We start from the raw sequence: 20,163 nt of genomic DNA, 5'->3' as shown, positions 1-20,163 counted from the left end.
CTTGTGAAAGGTTTCTTGAGCTAAAGATTTATGTTGAATATAATTGAAATATTGGTCAGATCTTCAATTGTAATTTTTTCACAGTGAGTTTAGCATGGGATACGGTTGCATGGCAGTAGATTGTACTTCTCAAGGATAGCATTCAGAGGCAAAGTACAAAAACATGTATTTACATGTTCTGATTGATGTATTCCATGTACAACATACACATGTTTTTCCATTTTGCCTCCATTGGTCTTTCATTTTAAATCACACCCGACAGATTTCTACTTAAAAGCAAACAAAATGTTCTTTGTTTATGTTCAAGGACCATAAATTTCAGTTTTCAATGAAAATTGATCACCTTCATTTTCTAATGTTGATCTGAAAAGCCATCCTTCTCTTCTTTAAATGCATTTGTTCATTCAGAATTAAACATTACAAAAGTCTTTATGATTTTCTGAATATACTCTGCCTGTGAATATAGAAATTCCTATGCAAATCTGGCTCCTGATGTGACAATGAAAGGAGTAAAATATGTGCATTTCTTTATTTTTATTGTTTCATGCGTGCGTGCAGGGAGACATCCTAGTCTCTCAACCTTATTGACAAAATAGATTACAATTAGAATGAACAAAACAAATCTCACAAATTCATTTTCTCTTCTTTCACTAAGAATCTGAAGGCACAATTATATACTTTTCAGTGTTTTCTAACTGATCACTGCATTATTCACTGTGTTAATACACAATAAACTAACCTTACCTGTGTAAACCCAGTGATCTTTGTATAACTCTAAAGAAAGTGTTACTAAAGAGGTGGTTTTCTTCAGTGTCCTGATTTTGAGTATGGTCTATTAATTAGTTCCTAATTTGCTCTAGAAATCTGTTCGTTTATTCTATGGAACAGATTTCCTTCTCTTCCAGAAACTGTTTTGTTGTTCAGACATGTACATTGGGATTTCCATGCAGCTACAATCATTATTTTTGTGCTTCTAATAATAAATAATTTAAAAGGGAAGTTGGCTTCATGGGCTACGTATTCCCACAAAATCCTTGAATGGCTGTTGTCATAACTAAATGTGCTTTTCAAATATTATTGATTATTCTCTTCTGTCCCAAGAGTTCCCTCCCGCCCCCCAGACAGGACTATCGCTTGTGCTTAAAATTGCTAATTGCCCCACATTTTCTCCAGCATAGTATATTAGGATTTTATGTGGCATTTCAGATCTCTGGATGCACACAAAGTTTTGGCTGAACAGAGTACTGCTTAACCAGTTTCAAAAGTTTACACTCTAGCACCTGAGTGCCATTACGATATTGTAGGCCTGCCAGCTTTGCAAATGGTAGGGGAACATCCCCAAAGTTTGTTTAAACTGAGTTGCGCTATTATTCATTAAGTCTTTGTCAATTTACAATGAGAAACTTGGTCCATTTACAATCTTTCTTTGTCCACCAATTCTGCTGGGTGTATGTGAGGCGAATGGGAAGAAGTTCAGTGCTTCAGAAGCCTCTCTTTATAAGGGTTATATACATTCTGTCTTGTACATCCTCATATTATAAAATGAAGTTGAGTCTATCTGGGACTTAGAGGAGTACATAGAAGCACAGGGTAGTTTTTCAGGTGTGTAGCTTTTCAGCCATAATCCTTATTCTCTGGACTGCCTGCATGAAACTTATTTTGTCACCTGTGCTTAAAGGCTTTTCTGTAAGGGGACAAATAGTACATGGCATGCTGAGTAACCTTCCTGTTTTGTTTTTGCCATTCAGACTTCCAAATCTAAACACATTTAGTATTGGGAAAATATTTTATTAGAAAACATTCCCCTGCTGAGCTTTGGTATGTACTACCCAAAGGAGGAATGTTCATGAAAAAGTTACCTGTAGGACCTGCCTGGTGAAATGAGGAGTTTGAAAATTTAGTTAACTTGCATAAACTATAAAGTTTTAACTTCAAATTAGATAATTCTGGATGGAGCTGGACTTAATTAACCAATATGCTTGCTTTTGTATATTTTTAGCTGGTCACTGCCTATCAGACTGTCCAGAGAGAGAAGAAAAAGCTACAGGTAAGAAGAGGTACAATTTTTCCTGTTTTGTCTGAGCATATTTCTGAATTTTAAAATGTTCTTCTCTCGCATCGTAAAATATGTAAGTGATGTACTAGTAATTAAAGAAAAAGAAGCCAAGCAGATGAGTCTCTTTATTTTAAAGGTAACTTTCCTTTTTCTTTTGGCATCTTAAAAATAAGTTACACTAGCACTAAAATATTTTTTCTACTAAGATTTCAGATTAGGGATTTTTTTGTGGTTCAGTCTTTTATTCTGTAATAGTTTGAAATGTATTCTCTTCTTTTTTTTAAAAAAAGGCAAAATATAGCTCATGCTAAATAAATTGAACAGTCTGTACAAAATTTCCTACATAAGATGGTAGTTGTGTGTATCTTATATGCAGTATGGATTCCAGAATTACTTAATTTTGTAGTTTTCCTTTCACTATCACATATACCACCACCACCACCTTTTCTTTAAAGTGTTGTTGGCAGAGTGCTTGTGTACTATGGGCTACATTGGATCTAAAGTCTCTCATATCCCCCTGATTTCTGCAATGTCCCATTGCAAAATTTTGTGCTACTGTTAATAAAATTGCAAAATCTTTCCAGAATGATTTCAATGAAATCCAAAAAATTATTATCCATTTAATTACTCTAGTTTAGTTTTGCCATAATTTTCTGTGTGAAGGGACACAGTAATCATTTCACACGCTTATATTTGCTATAGCAAAGGAATACCAGGTATATGAGTTCTAAAAGCCCCCTTTGTTGCTTACATGTGAAGTAGCATTCACAGCTTTTTGAAACCCGTATAGCAGGTACAAGAAAAGCAGGGGGGAAATGAAAAGCCATTGTGTTCTATAGGGAAAAATACTCTTACGAAAGTGTAGGGGGCTAAACACATGGAACAGTAATTTGAAAAAAAAAAAAACAACTTAGACAAAAAGTAAACTTTGAGTCTTTCCCCAAGAGATTTCTTTGAGGATGTAAAAAAGGGTAAGAAAATATACAGACAGTGGAAAAATGAGAGGCCAGTGTTCCCCAGGGGAAATAAAGTAAGTGAGCATTCTGAACAGCTAGGGAATCAAATGAGAAAATTTCATAATACAAGTTTAAAATTTAAATTCAAGTAATAATAATTAAAAAATAGAAACCACAGGTTATAGGGGAATAAAAAGAGGCTGTGTATTTTCAATTGTGACTCTTCAGTTGGGGATGCTTGCTACACTTCTGTGTGGTTTGTTTGTTTTTTTGTTTTTTTTGTAGCAGCAGCCAGGATCAGGACATACGGATTTTAATGCTCTGTTTTATAATTTGCAAGTAACCCCTTTTGTACTAATACTTTGACAAGGCAAAGTAATCAGGCAGCTTGATTTGGAAGAGAGATGCAGAACATAAGTCCTGTACACTAAAGTAAAGTATCTGTAGCGTCAGTGTGAATACTTTAAGTAAAAATTTGAATTTACTTAATAATATTCTGCTTATTCTTTTTTATTAAGGGTATATTGAGCCAGAGCCAGGATAAAGCACTTCGGAGAATTGGAGAACTACGAGAGGTAACTTCAGTTGATGGTTGAATATTTTTAAATTCATACAAAGTACACTTTGTGGTAGTGTTTTATCCTTTGATGTGCAGTTTTTTTAGTTTGTAGTAATTAACAAATTCTGTAATACCAGTGCCAAAAACCTGGAATTCCCTTCACCATTTCTGTCCACTTTTTTTTTTTTGGTATTATGTTCTTTCCTATCTTGCTTATTTCCACGTCAACCACTGCTGTCTTGATCTAGGATAAAGCACAGTTCCATAACATTGTGATAGAACCGTGTTTGCCTGTTTACGCTATTCCTCTTGTCCCCGACCCAATGAGTTATGAGTACCCCTAACTGTGACAGAGAACTGAGGCTAGCATGTGGTTCTTCTTCCAGCTTAGATGAGGCCCAACAGTGGATGAGGATATGAAATTTGTGACTGCTTCAGTGGTTGGAAATGGGATTGCACGTCATTTTAATATACATTTTCCAAAGATGATCTGCAAATAATGTCAGAGAATTTTGTGACAAGATTTGCAGACCCCTATCTGTTTTAGACTCACTGTGCTTAGATACTACAGGCATAAGCACTATAGAAATACCTGAAATCACTTTTAAGTAGATGGTAGAAAAGTACTAAGTTATTGTAAAAAAACTGAGTTGAATTTCATAACTTTCTCATACAGTCTCTTTCCCGCCGTGGTTGAAAAGTCATTTACTTTAACGTGTACTCATTTATTATCCTGCCTTTGGCATTGAGCAAAACCAAACAATGAGCAGAACCCAGTTCATGAAGAGGCATTATCTTGCTTTAATTTCTACCATATATGACTCTATTATTTAAATCCATGCCAGGGTTTTGAATTATTCCTTATTTACAAAAATATTTTTATCATGTAACATACAATATAATTAAAGTCTGATGAGTGGACATAAATATGATAAACTGATCAAATTAAAACAATCCTGTCCATTTGAAATCATGAACCTATACTGTATATAGTTAAGTAGCATATTAGGTAAATTCTTTGGCAAGTATGCTTCCTTTTAATTTAACTTACATGATATTTACAAAGTGTATAGGAATCATGTCACAAGTTTAACAAATATCTGCAACCTGTTAGAGAGAGAGAGCAAGTTATACTGACTGTTTTACAAAATCAAGTTAAAGATCCCTAATGAAATGCAATCAGAAATTGAAGCGACTTACCACACAGGTATTGGGTACCAGAATGAGATGTCAGCTCTGCTTTCACACAGCAACATTAGTCTTCAATTCACACATGTTCCTAACTCTTCGTAACAAGCTCCCCCAGAAATCTAGCCCCCCACTCATTCAAAACCAAACACCTTCTCCTTAACTGCCACTCTGATGTAACTGGGTTCTACACACTGCTTTCATCATATTCTCGCTTGTTGCTACAGCTTTCAACACTGTTGCTAAGATCCTTGGAATGTCATTGTATCAGTCATTCTGATTTAGGAGATTTTAGGTGGTTTAAACGCCGATATTTTTTGCCAAACAAATGATCTAGAAGATTATTTAATAAAGATAAAAGGAGTTTCTTAGGCATAATCACACTAAAATAAAGTGGTCGTATTTCACATTAATTGGCAAGAAGGGGCTCACAGATTTCCTTGCGTGCCAACCTTCTTTTAAACTATTTTTTGGTCTGTAATCACAAAGTGCTGTTCCTCATCCATGTGGGGTCTAATTCAGGTGAGCAGAGTTTGTAGAATTTTAATTGTAACTTACAGTAATTTTCACTCATGCTCACATTCTATCTTGTATAGCAAATCTGTAACGTTTTTACAAAAGATAAAGGGAGGTGACAAATTAGCTACCCCCTTCCTTTATTAAAAATTTAAGTAAAATTTCCATGGCAGTCATCTATAACTATCTAAAATGAAACATCCTAATTTGGGCATGACCCTTTTCCCATGGAAGTAACAAAACTCCCAGTGCAATGGTTCAGGAGTTGGGTCTCTACGGAGAAATTTAGACAGATCTTTCCTTAAAAGATACTTTGGTTCTTATTGTGCTTTTTGTAAAGATAATTTACTTTAAATCTGAGTACATCTTTACTGAAAACCATAGTCCTATGCATAACTTAAGACTGATGATAACCCTATAGAAGGGTTACTAATTATGTAAGATGGAATTTATTCAGGGTTTCCCTGATCTGCATCAAATTACATTTGCACCTCTGGAAAAGACTGTCTAAAACCAGATCTTGAAAAAGTCAAAAATGAATAGGAAGCTCTGTGTTGGTCTAAGCCAGTGATGGTCAGTTGTTATTTTTTTGTTGAGGTCCCAATTTCTTGGTCAAGGTATAGTCCAAGTCCAGACTCCAGAGACAATAATAAAAAAAAAAAAGCAATAATGATAATGAGTAAATAAAAAGATTTTGAAGTCTGTTCAAAAGTGTCTGGTGGTCCGTATTTAGCTTACAGTCTGCCTATTGACCACCCCTCCTCTGAGCCATCAACTTCTCTGGAGTTTGATTCCTAACTTTCCAAAAAATAATCAAAGATGTTACTAATATTCTAGAAATATTTCTTGTAAACAAAATTTGTTCTAAATAAGTGTCCTTTCTTAGAAAGAGTTGCCCCTTATTGTGTAAAAATAGAGGTCAAATTGAGTCTCCTCTGAGGATAAATCCACAACATAACAGTGCCCTGTAAATGAACACTTCCCTGTCTGCCTTTTCTGTTCTTTACCAATAATACTTTCAGAGCTTTCTGATACAGATGATAAAATGTGCTTCTGTTGTAACTTACACCTGTAGCAGTAGACTTCTTTGGCATTTGTTGTTACCCTGAGCTCTCCTGCTTTTTGTCTTTGCCAGCTTAAAGTATTGCAGGAAACCAGGTAATCAATAGATAGTGAGAAATGTAAAGCAAAGCAAGGCTAAAAAAGTGAACTCAGTTGAATGGGAAGAGAAAGGAGCAGTCTGTGTCTTGGAACTCTCCTCTTAAACACAGTCCTCCTGTCTCTGCATGGCTCGTATAGTAAGCTCACAAAGATGCTATTCTTTATAGGCAGTTGCTGTTCTCAAAGCTGACATCAGGGAGGGAGGGTTCAGTTATGACATCTGGAACTCATCTGTGAAGGTAAGGGGTAAGCAGTAAGACTTAGAGCATAGAAGTGAGGTTAACAGTGTCAAATGGGAATAAAGAGGAGACTGAGCAGTCAGTGACCCAGGTCTTGCCCAAGCTGTCTTGCTTTGTCTCCTTCTGTCTCTCTGCATGGCTTGCACAAACCCAGACTTACAGGTGTAGTTCTCTTATAGGTAAATGCTTTTCTCAAAATAGGCACCAGTGAAATGGTAGAATTAGATTTGGTCCACCAGCTCTACCGGTAAACTTACTTTGAAAATGTCTATATATCATTGTATATCATTGGGGGCATATATGTTGATAAAAGTGACTTTTAAAAAACTGAAATCCTAGGAAATGATTTTCAATGGATGCATGAGTAAATGCATTCATTTCTTACAGTCAACAGAAAACCTATTCAGTCTTGCTCCAGTAGAAGTGTTTAGCAATTGATCACTTAAAGAGGTTTACAGATGTACCCTTTCCTGCTTAGAGCACTTGTACTGTACTTGCTGCTCTGTAATATAGATCTTATTGTAACATTTAGGAACATTTACTCCTTTCAGAGGAGTAGAAAAAGAAACCAAGAGAGACATGGTGGCTCAGGGAATGGTAGTGATGTACATAACTCTTTGGTGCAAGATCACTGATTTAACATTTAGTCTAGGTTAGTAGTCCATTATCTAATGTTAATTCAGGGGAGTGAATAGGTAGTGCCAATATATAGATTTTAGTGGCCAAATGTTGTTGACAAAGGCACTGTCATCATTAAAATTAGTTGGTATTCTGTTAGCCTTCTCATTAGGGAGTCATAGGAGTGGAGTCTGACTACTATCTGCATTAGAAGCAGTAGCTCTCTGGTCAGAGTAGAAGCAAATTGTTTGAGCAGTGAGGGAAACTTGATTTACTCTATGGATAAGTTAAGAATTTCAGTCTCACAAGGCCTAGTCTTGTGAGGGCCATGTGTTCTCAACTCCAAAGGAACTGAAAGTGTGTGGCAGCTTTCAGGAGTGGCCTTGAAGTGATCCCATCACATGCATTAACTCACTTAACTTTTAAAGAGAGGGAAAAACCCTGCTCTTACATCAGATCTTGTCTCTTTTTTCCTAATTTTGAAGGGTGGTACTGTATGTGCAATTAGATGTACTGAATGTTTTACATACATGCTGTACTGTAATAACTGTGTTAACTTTGGTTCATACTCTGGACACAAACTTGCAGTCAAATTTAAATCATCAAAAACCTTAGTACATCTTTAAACATTGTATTGAGATTATTTCATCATAACATTTTAATTTAACTTTTGAACAAACTTTTCATTTTGCATTGAATACTTTTCTCTCTGTTCCTTAGGAGCTCCAAATGGATCAACAAGCTAAGAAACATCTCCAGGAAGAATTTGATGCATCTTTAGAAGAAAAGGATCAGCTTATTAGTGTCCTGCAGACTCAGGTAACATCACTGATCTAAGAAAGAGACTCTTGAATCAGTTGAGGGAACAAAAGAGAAATGATCGCCCTTTTTCCGAATACTGTAGTATACAAGGTTTTATAAAGAAATGGCGTGGTTTCATTTCTTTAATGGTAGCGTTTAGCTCCACATGTCAGTGTCTTTTATAACAATTAATGTTTGTGGTCTGTAAAGCTTCTTGTACACACATGGTGTTGAAGAAATAATACTTAAGGATGTATACTACAGGTGATAAAGAGCAGCTTTGCAAAATCATTCACATAAGAATGTATTTGTTTTCTAATGGAAAGTAAAATATCAGATCCATCATTATGGGCCGGATGTGAGCAGATGTTAGGGCTGGTAAGTTTTCACAACTTATGCAAAGATGATATTGGAAAAATGTCCCATTTTGCTTCACCACGTGTAAGAATGATAGTGTTTTTATGAGTGGAGAAAAAACAATGCTTATTGTGAAATCTTATCAAAGAGAATTTGCCTTTCTGTGGTACTGAGATACCAATTTGATTAAAGCTTCTTTCCATTTTGAAAGAAAAACATGTAAGAATGTACATGTATCGTAATATTGCTTCATTTTTAACAAAATGGATATTTTGTTTAGGTATCTTTGCTGAAACAGAGATTACAGAATGGCCAAATAAGCGCTGAATTACCCGAAACAAATACTGAAACTGAACCACAAGTTCAAAGTCCAGCAAAAGAAATCAGTGCAGAAAATGTTTTGGAGCCAGGAGGTACTGGTAGGTGTTTTTCAGAGAAATTTTGGAGACAGTGGGGCCAAAAGGTTGATGCAATTATGACAGCGTATCAGCAGTTGCAACCTAGGCTAATGTAATAAAAATGCTTTCCAAAGGGAGACAGTCTGCCTCAAAATATGGCAGCTAAGAAGCTTGAGGGAGTACAGAGGAGTAAAGACTCAAGTTCAGACGCATTACTTGTCAGTCATAGAAACTTTGAGAACCTGTACCACTGAAGTCATGTGTAGCCTGATTAATCCAAACTGCCTTATACCATAGTAGAAACTACCTCATACCATAGTAGTTCATCCATTTGGTTTCCTGTGATTTTTATGGTATTGTTCTTGCGTAAGTTTGGCCCCAGGCTTTTCTTTCTTGGCCTTTTGACTTCAAAAGGGACTGCATCCCCTGGGTTGCATTTGACCTGCTTTTGAGGAGTATGTCAATGGTTGTACAGGTTCCTTAAGTTTCTGATCCATCTTGGCTTCTTAAAACATTATTGGCAGGCCATTGTTAGCAAGTGGAGAGTACTGCCCAACCTTCTTGTGTTGAGGTCTTCTTTCTGGAATCCATCAAGGAATCCTTTCTGGGATTCTGGAATGGTTGCCAGTTACTACCCTGTCTCATTTCTGTGCTTCCCGAGGAAGGTGAAAAATGGTACTTGATTTACCTTGCTGCCTAGGTTCATGAATGATCTCCTGATCTGGTTTTTCTGAACGTCTCATCTGCTTTTGAAATGATTGCCCCTGGCTTGTAACTTTTGTGACCAAAAGACTTCACTGCTGTTTTGGTTTTTATTTTCTTTAAAAATTCCTTTGAGCAATACTGCCAGCTAGATACCTTTTGAGCTACATTGTACTCCACCGTGGGAAAACAGGAGTCTGGTTGGTTGGAGCTAGAGAGAAGTCCACCACGTGAAGTGGTTTGCTTCTCATTTATATCTCTGCGTGTTGAGGATATTCTACTTGAGGCAACAGGCCAGATTAAGAATCTTGGTGTCATTCAATCACACCATTTGCATGGAAAATCTTGTTGGATGTGGCGCAAATATTTTTTGAATTGTGCAACTTGTGTAAGGTTTGCACCCTTAAAAATCAAAATGTGACAGAGGTTCTCTTGTGACCAGTAAAATGAGCCTTTTGATCTCAAGAGCATTAATGTTCCTTTATCCTCCATTTTTGGTGAATCATACCTCTCTAATTGATTAATTGTTTCAAAACATCTTGTTAAAAGGTAATTATTTCATATTATTTTAAAAAATATTGTTATTATGTTAAGGTCTCAGGAGCCTTTGTGGAGGGCTGCTTTAGAAATTAATATGTGGTTTCAATATGAATGTGGTGCATTGATGGCTCACTCTGTGTAATGAAGGTGCATTCAGCTTGACTCTGTGTGCTTATTACAGTCAATGAAAGAATCTTCACATTTATTTGATCCAGAATTAGTGGAAAACTGAAAGGGAGCTTTGAGGAAAAGACTATTTGCCATTTTGTGTATATATGCACATTTATGGTTGGATCTTGAAAGCATTCAGGTTTTGTAGATGGCTACAAGTAACTCTAAATTCAGTTGTAATGTTGCTGTTTGGGGTTTGTTTTTTTTTAAATGTCCTCTCCTCTGACACTCCCAGAGGAGTAAACTGTTTTAATTTCTGTTTATAGTTAAAAATCACTGTTGCCGCTTTTAGGTGCATTATGTTGCTTTCCCTGTTGTCTGTTTGTATCCAAAACTTCTATCTAGGTAGTCAGTCATGTTAGTATTATTACAAGGAGTCTTGATAAAAGATCTGTATTTTGGAAAAGTAGTGCTTGTAGTAATGGGGTTATGTTGTCTGTAGAGGGTGATGGAGATTCTGCAAAAACACTAGAAACTCTGATTAAGAGAGTGAAACGTCAAGAGAACTTGCTTCAGCGATGTAAAGAGATGATCCGATCGCACAAGGAACGCTCTGCACAGCTAACCAATGAGAAAGAAGCACTGCAGGAACAACTAGAAGAGAGACTTCAGGAATTAGAGAAAATGAAGGTATGGTAAAATCCCTAACCCTTGATAGGTATCAGCTAATGTAGTGCAAGAATTCTGATATCATTTAATTAATTTACACAGCTGTTCTGATATGGCATGGGTCATGAAACTGATTAATACCAAATACTGTGTGGCTGCTGTGCCAAGCTGCCACGGGAAACAAAGATGTAACTGCACAATATTGCTTGCAACATTACTATTGGAGTATATGCCAATGATATTTCTATAACATTTTTCATCTGTTATCAAGCACTTTACAAAATAAATAAGTCTTACAGGACTCCTTTAAGGAAAATCAATCCGCAGCCAGTATTTGAATGATCCCAAGCTTGCAGCCCAGGCTCCTGTTGTTCCCTTCTGGTGGCTGCTTCTGGCATCGACCCCTGCACTTCTGCCCCCTCCCTGTAGAAGGCTCATCTCCCATCTAGGTGTGTGTTGCTCAGCCAACCATGCATTCACTCACCATCTGCCTCCATCTTCAGATGTTCCTGGGGAGGCAGGAAGCCATAATGGGCCTGGGTGATCATTGTCTTAGCAGGAGGATCATTGGAGCAAGAAGTTTCCTTATAGCTATATCATAGGCCTCCGTGTGGGTGAATAGTAGGGGACAGCAGAAGTCAGGAGGTCATTGCAGATGCTGGGGCAGAGGAGGAGGGATCCCAGAAAAGGTCAGAGGATTCGTAGTTGGCTGTAGAGGGAGAAGTGCAGACTCTCTGAACCAGCAGTTAAGCAAGGAGTATTTTCACTTATAGTCAGATGTGAAAAGTAAATATCTAATACTTAGACCAGTATTCCCTATAATTGGGTTGGTGACAGGCAAATGGATTCAGAGGTTAGGTTGTTTGCAGAAACTTCACTTCAAATTTCCTGACTTTCAAACATTTGGTATCTTAAAACTGCGAAGTTCTAATAGTGTTTTCACTTGATGTTTACACTATTAACTCTACCTTAATTAAATTTTTTAAAAGTTTCATTTTAGTGTTTTGTTACAACTATATTATATCACCCAGACTCAGAAATTTTCCTTGTAAGTCAGAAGTTTAATCACTGTAATATTTTAATATTTAAACAATTGTGTCACTGGAAAAGCTAGACATCTATGGTAGTTGGAATAGAATATTGCACAAAAATGAAAAAATAAAAAGCTACTGGTACATGTCTGAAAGAACGTATCAAGATATAAAACAAGTTTTTTTGCAGTTCACTAACATCAAAAACACAGTGAAGTATTAAGAAATATTTTGAGGCTTAGTATAATGAAGGGAACGTCTTACCTAAAGATAGCTTGTATGAAGGAAGAAGTGGATAGATATAAAGTTCCTGCATTCAGATTTTTTTCAACATATCAAAATAAACATGGGATTTCTTAGTAAGTGCAGAATGTATTTATAATAGTTTGCCTATTTTGTTTTAGGGCGATGAGCATTTGAATCTTGTTTCCATTTCTTGGGTGAGATTCTTATCCTCACCCTGGCTTATACCAAGTAAAAGGGCTGGATCAACATTAACTGGCTTTTGGGGCATAGGAAAGGATTCTTCCAGCACAAGAACTGTGGAAGGCAGCTGTAATGTTGCCTTCTTCAGACCCACTTTCGAGCCTTGGGATGGGGGTGGGGCTGGTGTGTCTGGGATGGGTTTGCATCATGTGGCTCTGCAGATATTCTGGGTAACACTGTGAGCCACAGGATAGCCTCGGGAGTCTGCCATAATTTAGACCATCCCTCAGAGATGTTTAAACTACAACAGGGACTGGCAAGTACCTTGCCCTGGCTTGTGAGTTATATGATAGGCTGCTTAGAAACAGCACAAAATCTAGTTTCTTCTCTGTCTCACAATTAGGGACTTTTGCTTGCATTATCCGGACTTGAAAAAGAGGAAACTTTTTCTTAACGATGGGAATGCTTAACTCTTTTTCATCTCTTGTGGTTTTTCAGGAGCTTCACATGGCTGAGAAAACTAAACTGATTACTCAATTGCGCGATGCAAAGAATTTGGTTGAGCAGCTAGAACAAGATAAGGTAAATAAGGCAGCGTTTTTTCTTTAAACTTTCAGCTTTGGGATAAAATTTGTACAAGCTCAAACTGTCTGACCTCTATTTCTAGTTCTATTACAACTGCTCTTAGTAGTGGTTTGGTTTTATTTTACATTTCAGATTAATAATGTTTTGTTGGGTTGTTAAAAGTTAAACTGGTGTTAGAAGGCAGTATTTTGTAAATGCTTTGGTATGGTTGACTAGTAGTTCAGATTTGATGTTGGAAGAATATTTAGAGCTGATTGGGACATGTTTTTAAAAGACACAGCATAGTGATTAGTAGTCTAGGTGAATTTCTAACTGATAGTTATAATACTAGGTTATGCAAAAAATAGTATCTAAAATGTGATTTGGAAATGTACATATATGGTAAAAAGTGAAGTAATAATACCCATCATGTGTTTGAGATAGGAAGAGTTTTAATGGCTTCTATTTTATATGGGTTCTTATATATACTGCACTCATCACCATAGTATCTGAGTGCCTTCCAGTAGTGTATTAAGCATTGTGACTTAATAACTGTCACAGTTTTGTTTTCTCATCTTTTCCCTAGAGAAAGATGTTTGCAGTGGAGTGCTTTGGGTTTTTATTTTTATATATATAAATACACACATGCACATACACACACACGCTCTGCTATATGTTGATTAGAGAATACAAGGTCTAAGAACAGAAGGTGGTGAGGTTTGTGATGATCCTTATGGATTGGCACATGCTATGTATTTATGTATTAGTCTCACCTGAAGCATTTCTTACCTAGGGCATGGTAATAGCAGAGACAAAACGACAAATGCATGAAACGATGGAAATGAAGGAAGAGGAAATTGCTCAGCTGCGTGCTCATATCAAGCAGATAACTACCCAAGGCGAGGAGTTACGAGAACAGAAAGAAAAATCTGAAAAAGCTGGTAAGAAATTCTGGAGGTTATTGGCTTTTATGTTTGAATGGGAAAAAGCTTCAGCATGGTCTGTCTGCACTCTCTCATCAGTCATCTCATCTTTGTATTAAAACAATTCCCTGTCCTGCTAAAGTTCCTCTACCCCTTCCTACTAACATCACTGCTATGTAGGGGAAGCAAGTTCAATTTGGTCTCTGCCTCTCAATATAACTAGAGGTTGAGAACATTTTATATTGTTTTCTTTGACATCCACATTCACTAATCCAATGATGAAATATTGTTGAACGACAACCATACCTATCCCTGTTTGCACGAGGAAAGATTGCTGTGATTTGGTGGGTTCATATAGTTTTCAGCAGAGAAAATTGGAGGGGAAAAATATTAGTGCATTTTTGTCAGAAGTGTAGTACATATTTTCCGTAACCTCAACCGTAGGAGAGAATGTACATATGAGAGTAGAGTGGGGAAGAAGATGAAACAAGTTAGGCTTTTACATTTTAGGGGAAAACCTATGACCATGCCTCAAAGTATTAGTATCAGAAACATCCACTAATTTATTTCTAGCTGAATATAAACACAAAGCATAATTTATTTGTTCCAGGCTTTAAACTGTTTTGTTATATAAACACACACATCAGTTTTCTTTACAAGAAAATGGGTAACATATTAAATGTGCGTGCTAATGTAGTACTAATTTAACAGCCAAACTATATTCCTTGGAAATGTATTCCTTGGAAAACAAAATGAGACCTTGTACCGCACAGCTTATAGAAGGTTTAGTTTTATTTGCATTCAGTTTGCTTTCATAATCATTTTGAGAAACTTCACCTGAAAGTTGCATTTAATGCAGCTAATAAAAAATGAATAGTTCAATCTGCATAAAATGCACATTACAAATGTATTCTGTTGCTAAGATCTAATAAGAAGTTCAGATTCAGAAATTTTATTGCAGTTCACTTTATATTTCGGTAAAATTAGAACAGAACTTTACACTATAAAGATGGGTTTACAACATGAGTAAATCATGTATGTTCTGAGTGATGCAAAGAAACTGACTGAGCATCTAAAGCCAAAAAAGGTAAACAGAAAATAAATATAATTCCATAGATGGTCTATTAGCAAACCTTTGGAAAACTTGTGAAAACACCAAACATCTGGCTTAGAAAACCCACTTTTCCAGTTGTTAGATTTTTTTTTTTTTTTTTTTTTTTTTTTAGCTTTATAAGAACCAGATTTCAAAACTAAGCAAATATTAGCATCAGGGTTTTATAAAATTAGCCTTTGATAATGTTTTTCAGAGACTGTAAAGTGTAATTTGTAGTATTTGCTTTCGATAATGTTTCTTTCAAAATAAGTGCATACAGGTTAGTTGTTAGTATTTTAACTTCTCTTAGCAGGAAAAATGTGCTTTAATTAGTACACCTGTAGGAATGAAGTATTTTACCGTAGCTATCTGAAATAGAACATTGAAAAAATTGAAACCAGTTGTATGTCTTGTAGTATGGAGACTAGTCCTTAAATAGCTTCTTCTTTTGGTTTACTTAGAGCTTCAAAATAGGATAGGGATGATTCCCTTGGTACTTCGCAAAATTAACTGTTTTGGTGATGCACTCAATTTGACCTACAGAGTGTGTTATGCTGAGCACCGCATTTTGGGAAAGTGAGATTTCCACCCCAAATCTATTTTTAACCAAAACAGCAACAACCAAAAAAAAAACCCCAGACCAACAGCACATCCACAAACTACTTTGATGTATCAGTCCTGTTAGCATCTGAGCACTTGCATTCGCTATATTGATCTTTCTATGGGTTTGAGGGCACAGTGTTCTACACTGTTGAACATGCTATTAAAATAAGAATGGTTTTGGCTTCTGGATCATTTGCTGTGTCATATTGGATCCTAGTTTTCAGTGATAGAAAGCTAGTAATCAAATTAGAGTACAGAAAATTTCTGTTAATAGTAGCTCTGAGAGGTGTTTCTGTGCTTTTCCCCTTTATTCAGTTTTCCTTGCTTCTGCCTTGCTTTGTGCATTCTAGAAAATCATTCAGGATGAAGACTAAAATCAGTCATGTCGAGGTTCAGTTTAAGATGAAAGTGTCACACACTATTTAAAATACAGTTTGATTCAGCAGCATTAAATTACTGTAATTGTAAGTTGTAAAACTACTTTATTACTAATTGTAATAGAGCAATTGACATGGCTTTTAGGCCACAGCCTTCTTCTGTAATGACTGTAATATTACTATTACATGCATTTATCACAGGCATGTACATTTTGTTTAGCACACTAAGTCCTTGAAGTTCCATACTGTACTCTTTTCACCATGTTGCCAATTTTGGTGACTGTCTGTATTCCTAGACTTGTTTATCTTCACAAAGTATTGTTACTTAACCAAAAGGGAACGTGAAAGTGAATATTTGTGGAAAGAAAATTTGTTTTATGTTAAGTAAGATATGGCTAAGATAGGTGCAAACTTACTTTCATTACACTTGTATAGCTACTGTATCATTCATAGTGACGATTTATCTGTTTAAATACAGCATGTTATAATATGTCAGGCTGTATTTTTAACTTACCTGGAATCATAAATCTGTTCACTTTCTTTCCTTTGTAGCTTTTCCTTTATAGTTAAACCATCATTTTAATTAGGTGACCTTGATGAAATGGACCATTATTTCATTTGATACAAATAACTTAAACTGGTGAATATTCACTATTATGTATGGTTATGTAGCAACATGATATATAAGCTTATTTTGTAAATAAATATTACATAAAATCACAAGTATGTAAATCTCCCTATTTGATAATTACAGTTCAACTTTTTGTAGTCAGGGTGCATTATATACTGAAATCTCACAAAGCATCTTATTTTTGTGCATCCACACATGCCAATAAGTGAATTGTGGTGCCTTTCCCAAGCCTTGTATGAACAGGACTGGGGTAAGGGCTCTCTTTTTCTTACATCACACAATGGGTGCTTGAATCAGGCTCTACAAAGTAAATTCTGTGCTTCTCAGGCAATGTCAAACGTCAGTCCTTTTACCTAAATGAATTGTAACTAACTTTCTAAATCCCTGCAATATTTGGCTGTCAAGTTACAATTTATCAAAAGTAGCCAGGGTGTTTGTAAACTTGCACTTGAAAACCTCAATCTCTTACATATTATTAAATACTTGGCATAAGTCCTCACTATTCAACATTTTGAACACTATAGATATCCATTTAATGTTAAAGACAGTAATCTATTTTAGTGCCAAGTAGAATCATGCAATTATTTCTGCCTTTACTAGGCAAATTATATAGTGTTTTATTTTGCCATCTCTTTGTAGGTCATACTGGTATTCATTTTGACAAATTTTAATAATTCTCCTTTAATTTACCCTTCTTGGTTTACAAAGAACAAGAGCATGCTTAATAAGAATTCTAGTATATGCATTTCTTTATATTAGGTTAAATGCACAAAACAACCACTATAAGTATATTGAGTGTAACTGTCATATTGCTTATTTGAGTTGCTCTTCTCTGCAGTTGTAAGTTGGTTGAAACAGATGAAATTTATATTTCCTCAGTCTCTTTCGTATCCATGCTCAGTGCAGTATTCTCTAGTTTTCACCACTTGGCGGTATTGTAGTTCAAGAGTACTGATGCGGTAATCTTCAAGTATTGGTTATCAGGAACCCTTGATAATACAGACTGACATTAAATGAAATTTTAAAAAATTAGATATTTTCACCATGTGTACTTACTGTTGTAGAGCAGTGTTTAAAAAATTGTCAAGAACTTGCCAATGCAAGGGCTGGTGGTGGTGGTGGTGGTGGTAAAAATAATAAAAGTTACCCTACTTTTCCTCTAACACAAACTTTTTTTTTTAAAAAATGAAAGCTTAGATTCTGCAGCATTGATGGCTTTAGTCATACTGGACACAAAAGATGTCTATTTGACGAGGGTGAGCAGATGAATGGGATTTTGCAAGGCTAGACTATAGTATTGTTTGCTATATTTCTTGAATTTTTGTTTTGCTGAGATATGGTAGAGAGGATTAACTTTAATGTTGTTCCAAATGTTTGTATTTTAACATGTCTGTTTTAGTAGTCACTGTGCTAGTGGAGAGAAGGACAAAGATAACTTTGCTTTCTGGGTTCAGCCTAGAGATGTTTAAATGAACAAACAAGGCTTATTATTACAGTTTTATAGCCTCAGTAGGAAAAAATGGTCAGTTTTGTTTAGCTGGAAGGATGCTAGTTTAACCTCCTGCTGGTTTGAAATGATCACTTGAGTGTCACATTACACTAGAATTAACTACCTTGAATGAAAATATTAGGTTCTTGCTTATATACCAAAAGTGCCTGAGATGCATAGAATTTCACTTTTAGAGAACAGAATGTCTTCCTGTGAAGTGTTGCTTCCTTGTGCTGTCATGTACTCTTGACCTTTTATCCACCAGCTTATCTAACTTTCCCCTCAGCATTGTGCTTCTGCTTATGGTGATGGAGCTGGCCTGCTGCATGTTGCTAAACTGCTACATTTTAGTAGTCAGTCCTAGTGTGAACTTGAAATCTTTTATCTGATGGATCTGCAGGCTATGGCAAATGCACTCCCCCCAGTAATTAACAAATTGCTTACATGAAATTGCAGCGTATATTACTCAGCCCAAGCGTTGAAAGTGTGAGATGTTCTTATGAATAAAAAGTTAAATAAATTTGAAATTTTTCATGGCAGTTTTTATTTCTGAATCTACTTCTGGTAAAAACTTGTTACGTTTTTAAAAAAATAATTTGTGGCACTGGCATTGTGGATACTCTGTGTAAAGGACTTATGGACAAACTATAGCTGGCTATACATAGGTTTGCAGAAGAAAGTGAGGGAGATCACTCTAGCCCCTGCAAGTGCACCAGTGCAGGCTGTATCCATAGTAGGGTTCACCAGGTGCCCGATTTTTGACCAGAAAGCCTAGTCGAGAAGAGGACCTGGCAGTCTGGGTCAGATGTACTGATCAGACACCAGAAGTAGGTTACCATGGGGCAGAGGTAAGCGCTGGGTCATTAGCCTGCGCCATCCCCTGCTCAGCCAGGGCTGTCTCCTACCTGCAGGCAGACTCCTTGTCAGGCTGCAGCAGCTCCTGTCCCAGCCCTGGAGCAGAGGGAGCCTAGCGGGTGAGGAGGTAGGTAGAGATGATCCAGGAAGCGACAACGAGGGATGGGGGAAAGGAGCACGCGATGGGGGCAAGGAGCACGCAATGGGGTCTTGGGGGAAGAGGTGGAAAAGGGGGCAGGGTCTGGGGAAGAGGCGAAGAAGGGCCATGGCCTCAAGGGAAGAGATGGAGCAAGGGAAGGGCTTTGGGGGAAGAGACTGGGTAGAGGACAGGGCCTCAAGGGTCCAGTTACCAGCAGCTAGAAAGGTCACAACCCTAATCCATACTTGATTTATATGCACTGGCGAAAGTGGAATAGGGGATATGGACTATTGCTGACCCCAGAAGGTGCATGCCTGGTTGGGCTGCGGGGTTGTGCACTAGCAGAGCTGTTTGTCTTAGAGCTCTGTGCACTTCTTTTTAGCAGCGCTGACTGAGCAGAGTGTACATTTCCACCCTGTTTTATATTGGTTTACTATATATAAAAAAAGCGCAAAAAAGAATCTCCAGTGTTTTTAATGTTTATAATCTATTTAAACACTTCAGTTCTTCTGATCATTAAAGCAGGAGGGAGGTTTTAAAAAAAAATCTGAGTCAGTGTTTTGCTACTGTCAGAAAAAATATCACTTTCTAGTTCCCATTATGAGAACTCACAAAAAAGCTTTCTCAAGAAATTAACTCCAAAAAGTCATAATTTGGGTGAACATAATTATTTTAAGAAAATAAGTCTCTTGAAAATGCAGGAGTAGGCTCAGAAATGAAGATTATAGTTAAAAGCTTTATTTTTAAATGTAATTCAAACACCATAAATGCAAAGTGTCTTTCACCTTTCAAACTCATGGGCAAGTAAAATATCTGGATGGTTTTTAATACATAATAAAAATATGTAATAAGTGGATATACATTCCAGTCATTCCTGGCTTTCTACTTATTCTACCAATAATTCTAGTGGAAGATTTCTTTAAAATAAACTGGTGATAAGTTACCTTTTCTTCATGGAGCATTCTCCAGTCCTTTTCAATTAGTCAGGATATGAAGCTAGAGGAAGAGCTGTGGTTTAATATGTTTATAGTTGGTGCACTTCATTCTGATTCTGGGTGAGCAAAATATATAGTAACCTAAATGCAGTAGTGGTCTAGGAAGTCGCAACTACTGTTCTGTTCTCTTCCCCTTCCCGATTAATGAGCCCATGTTAGCATATGG

The 20,163-nt window shown here is 36.5% G+C and overlaps 1 protein-coding gene across 3 annotated transcripts in view; it reads left to right on the top strand.

The window, feature by feature from the left end:
* Positions 1-20,163, top strand: part of GOLGA4 (golgin A4) — a 103,082-nt gene that overhangs the window by 30,455 nt on the left and 52,464 nt on the right. For all 3 annotated transcript variants that reach the window (XM_074945394.1, XM_074945396.1, XM_074945395.1), the window contains 7 exons: positions 2,000-2,047; positions 3,531-3,587; positions 8,014-8,112; positions 8,732-8,870; positions 10,705-10,892; positions 12,827-12,910; positions 13,686-13,833. In XM_074945394.1, coding sequence (XP_074801495.1) covers positions 2,000-2,047; positions 3,531-3,587; positions 8,014-8,112; positions 8,732-8,870; positions 10,705-10,892; positions 12,827-12,910; positions 13,686-13,833 — 763 coding nt within the window. The remainder of the gene's footprint in view (positions 1-1,999; positions 2,048-3,530; positions 3,588-8,013; positions 8,113-8,731; positions 8,871-10,704; positions 10,893-12,826; positions 12,911-13,685; positions 13,834-20,163) is intronic.

The sequence above is a fragment of the Natator depressus genome, chromosome 2 (assembly GCF_965152275.1).
Source record: "Natator depressus isolate rNatDep1 chromosome 2, rNatDep2.hap1, whole genome shotgun sequence".
NCBI classification, from domain to species: Eukaryota; Metazoa; Chordata; order Testudines; family Cheloniidae; genus Natator; species Natator depressus.
The sequence above is the reverse complement of the archived record's forward strand: the minus strand, read 5'-3'. Positions and strand labels throughout refer to the sequence as shown.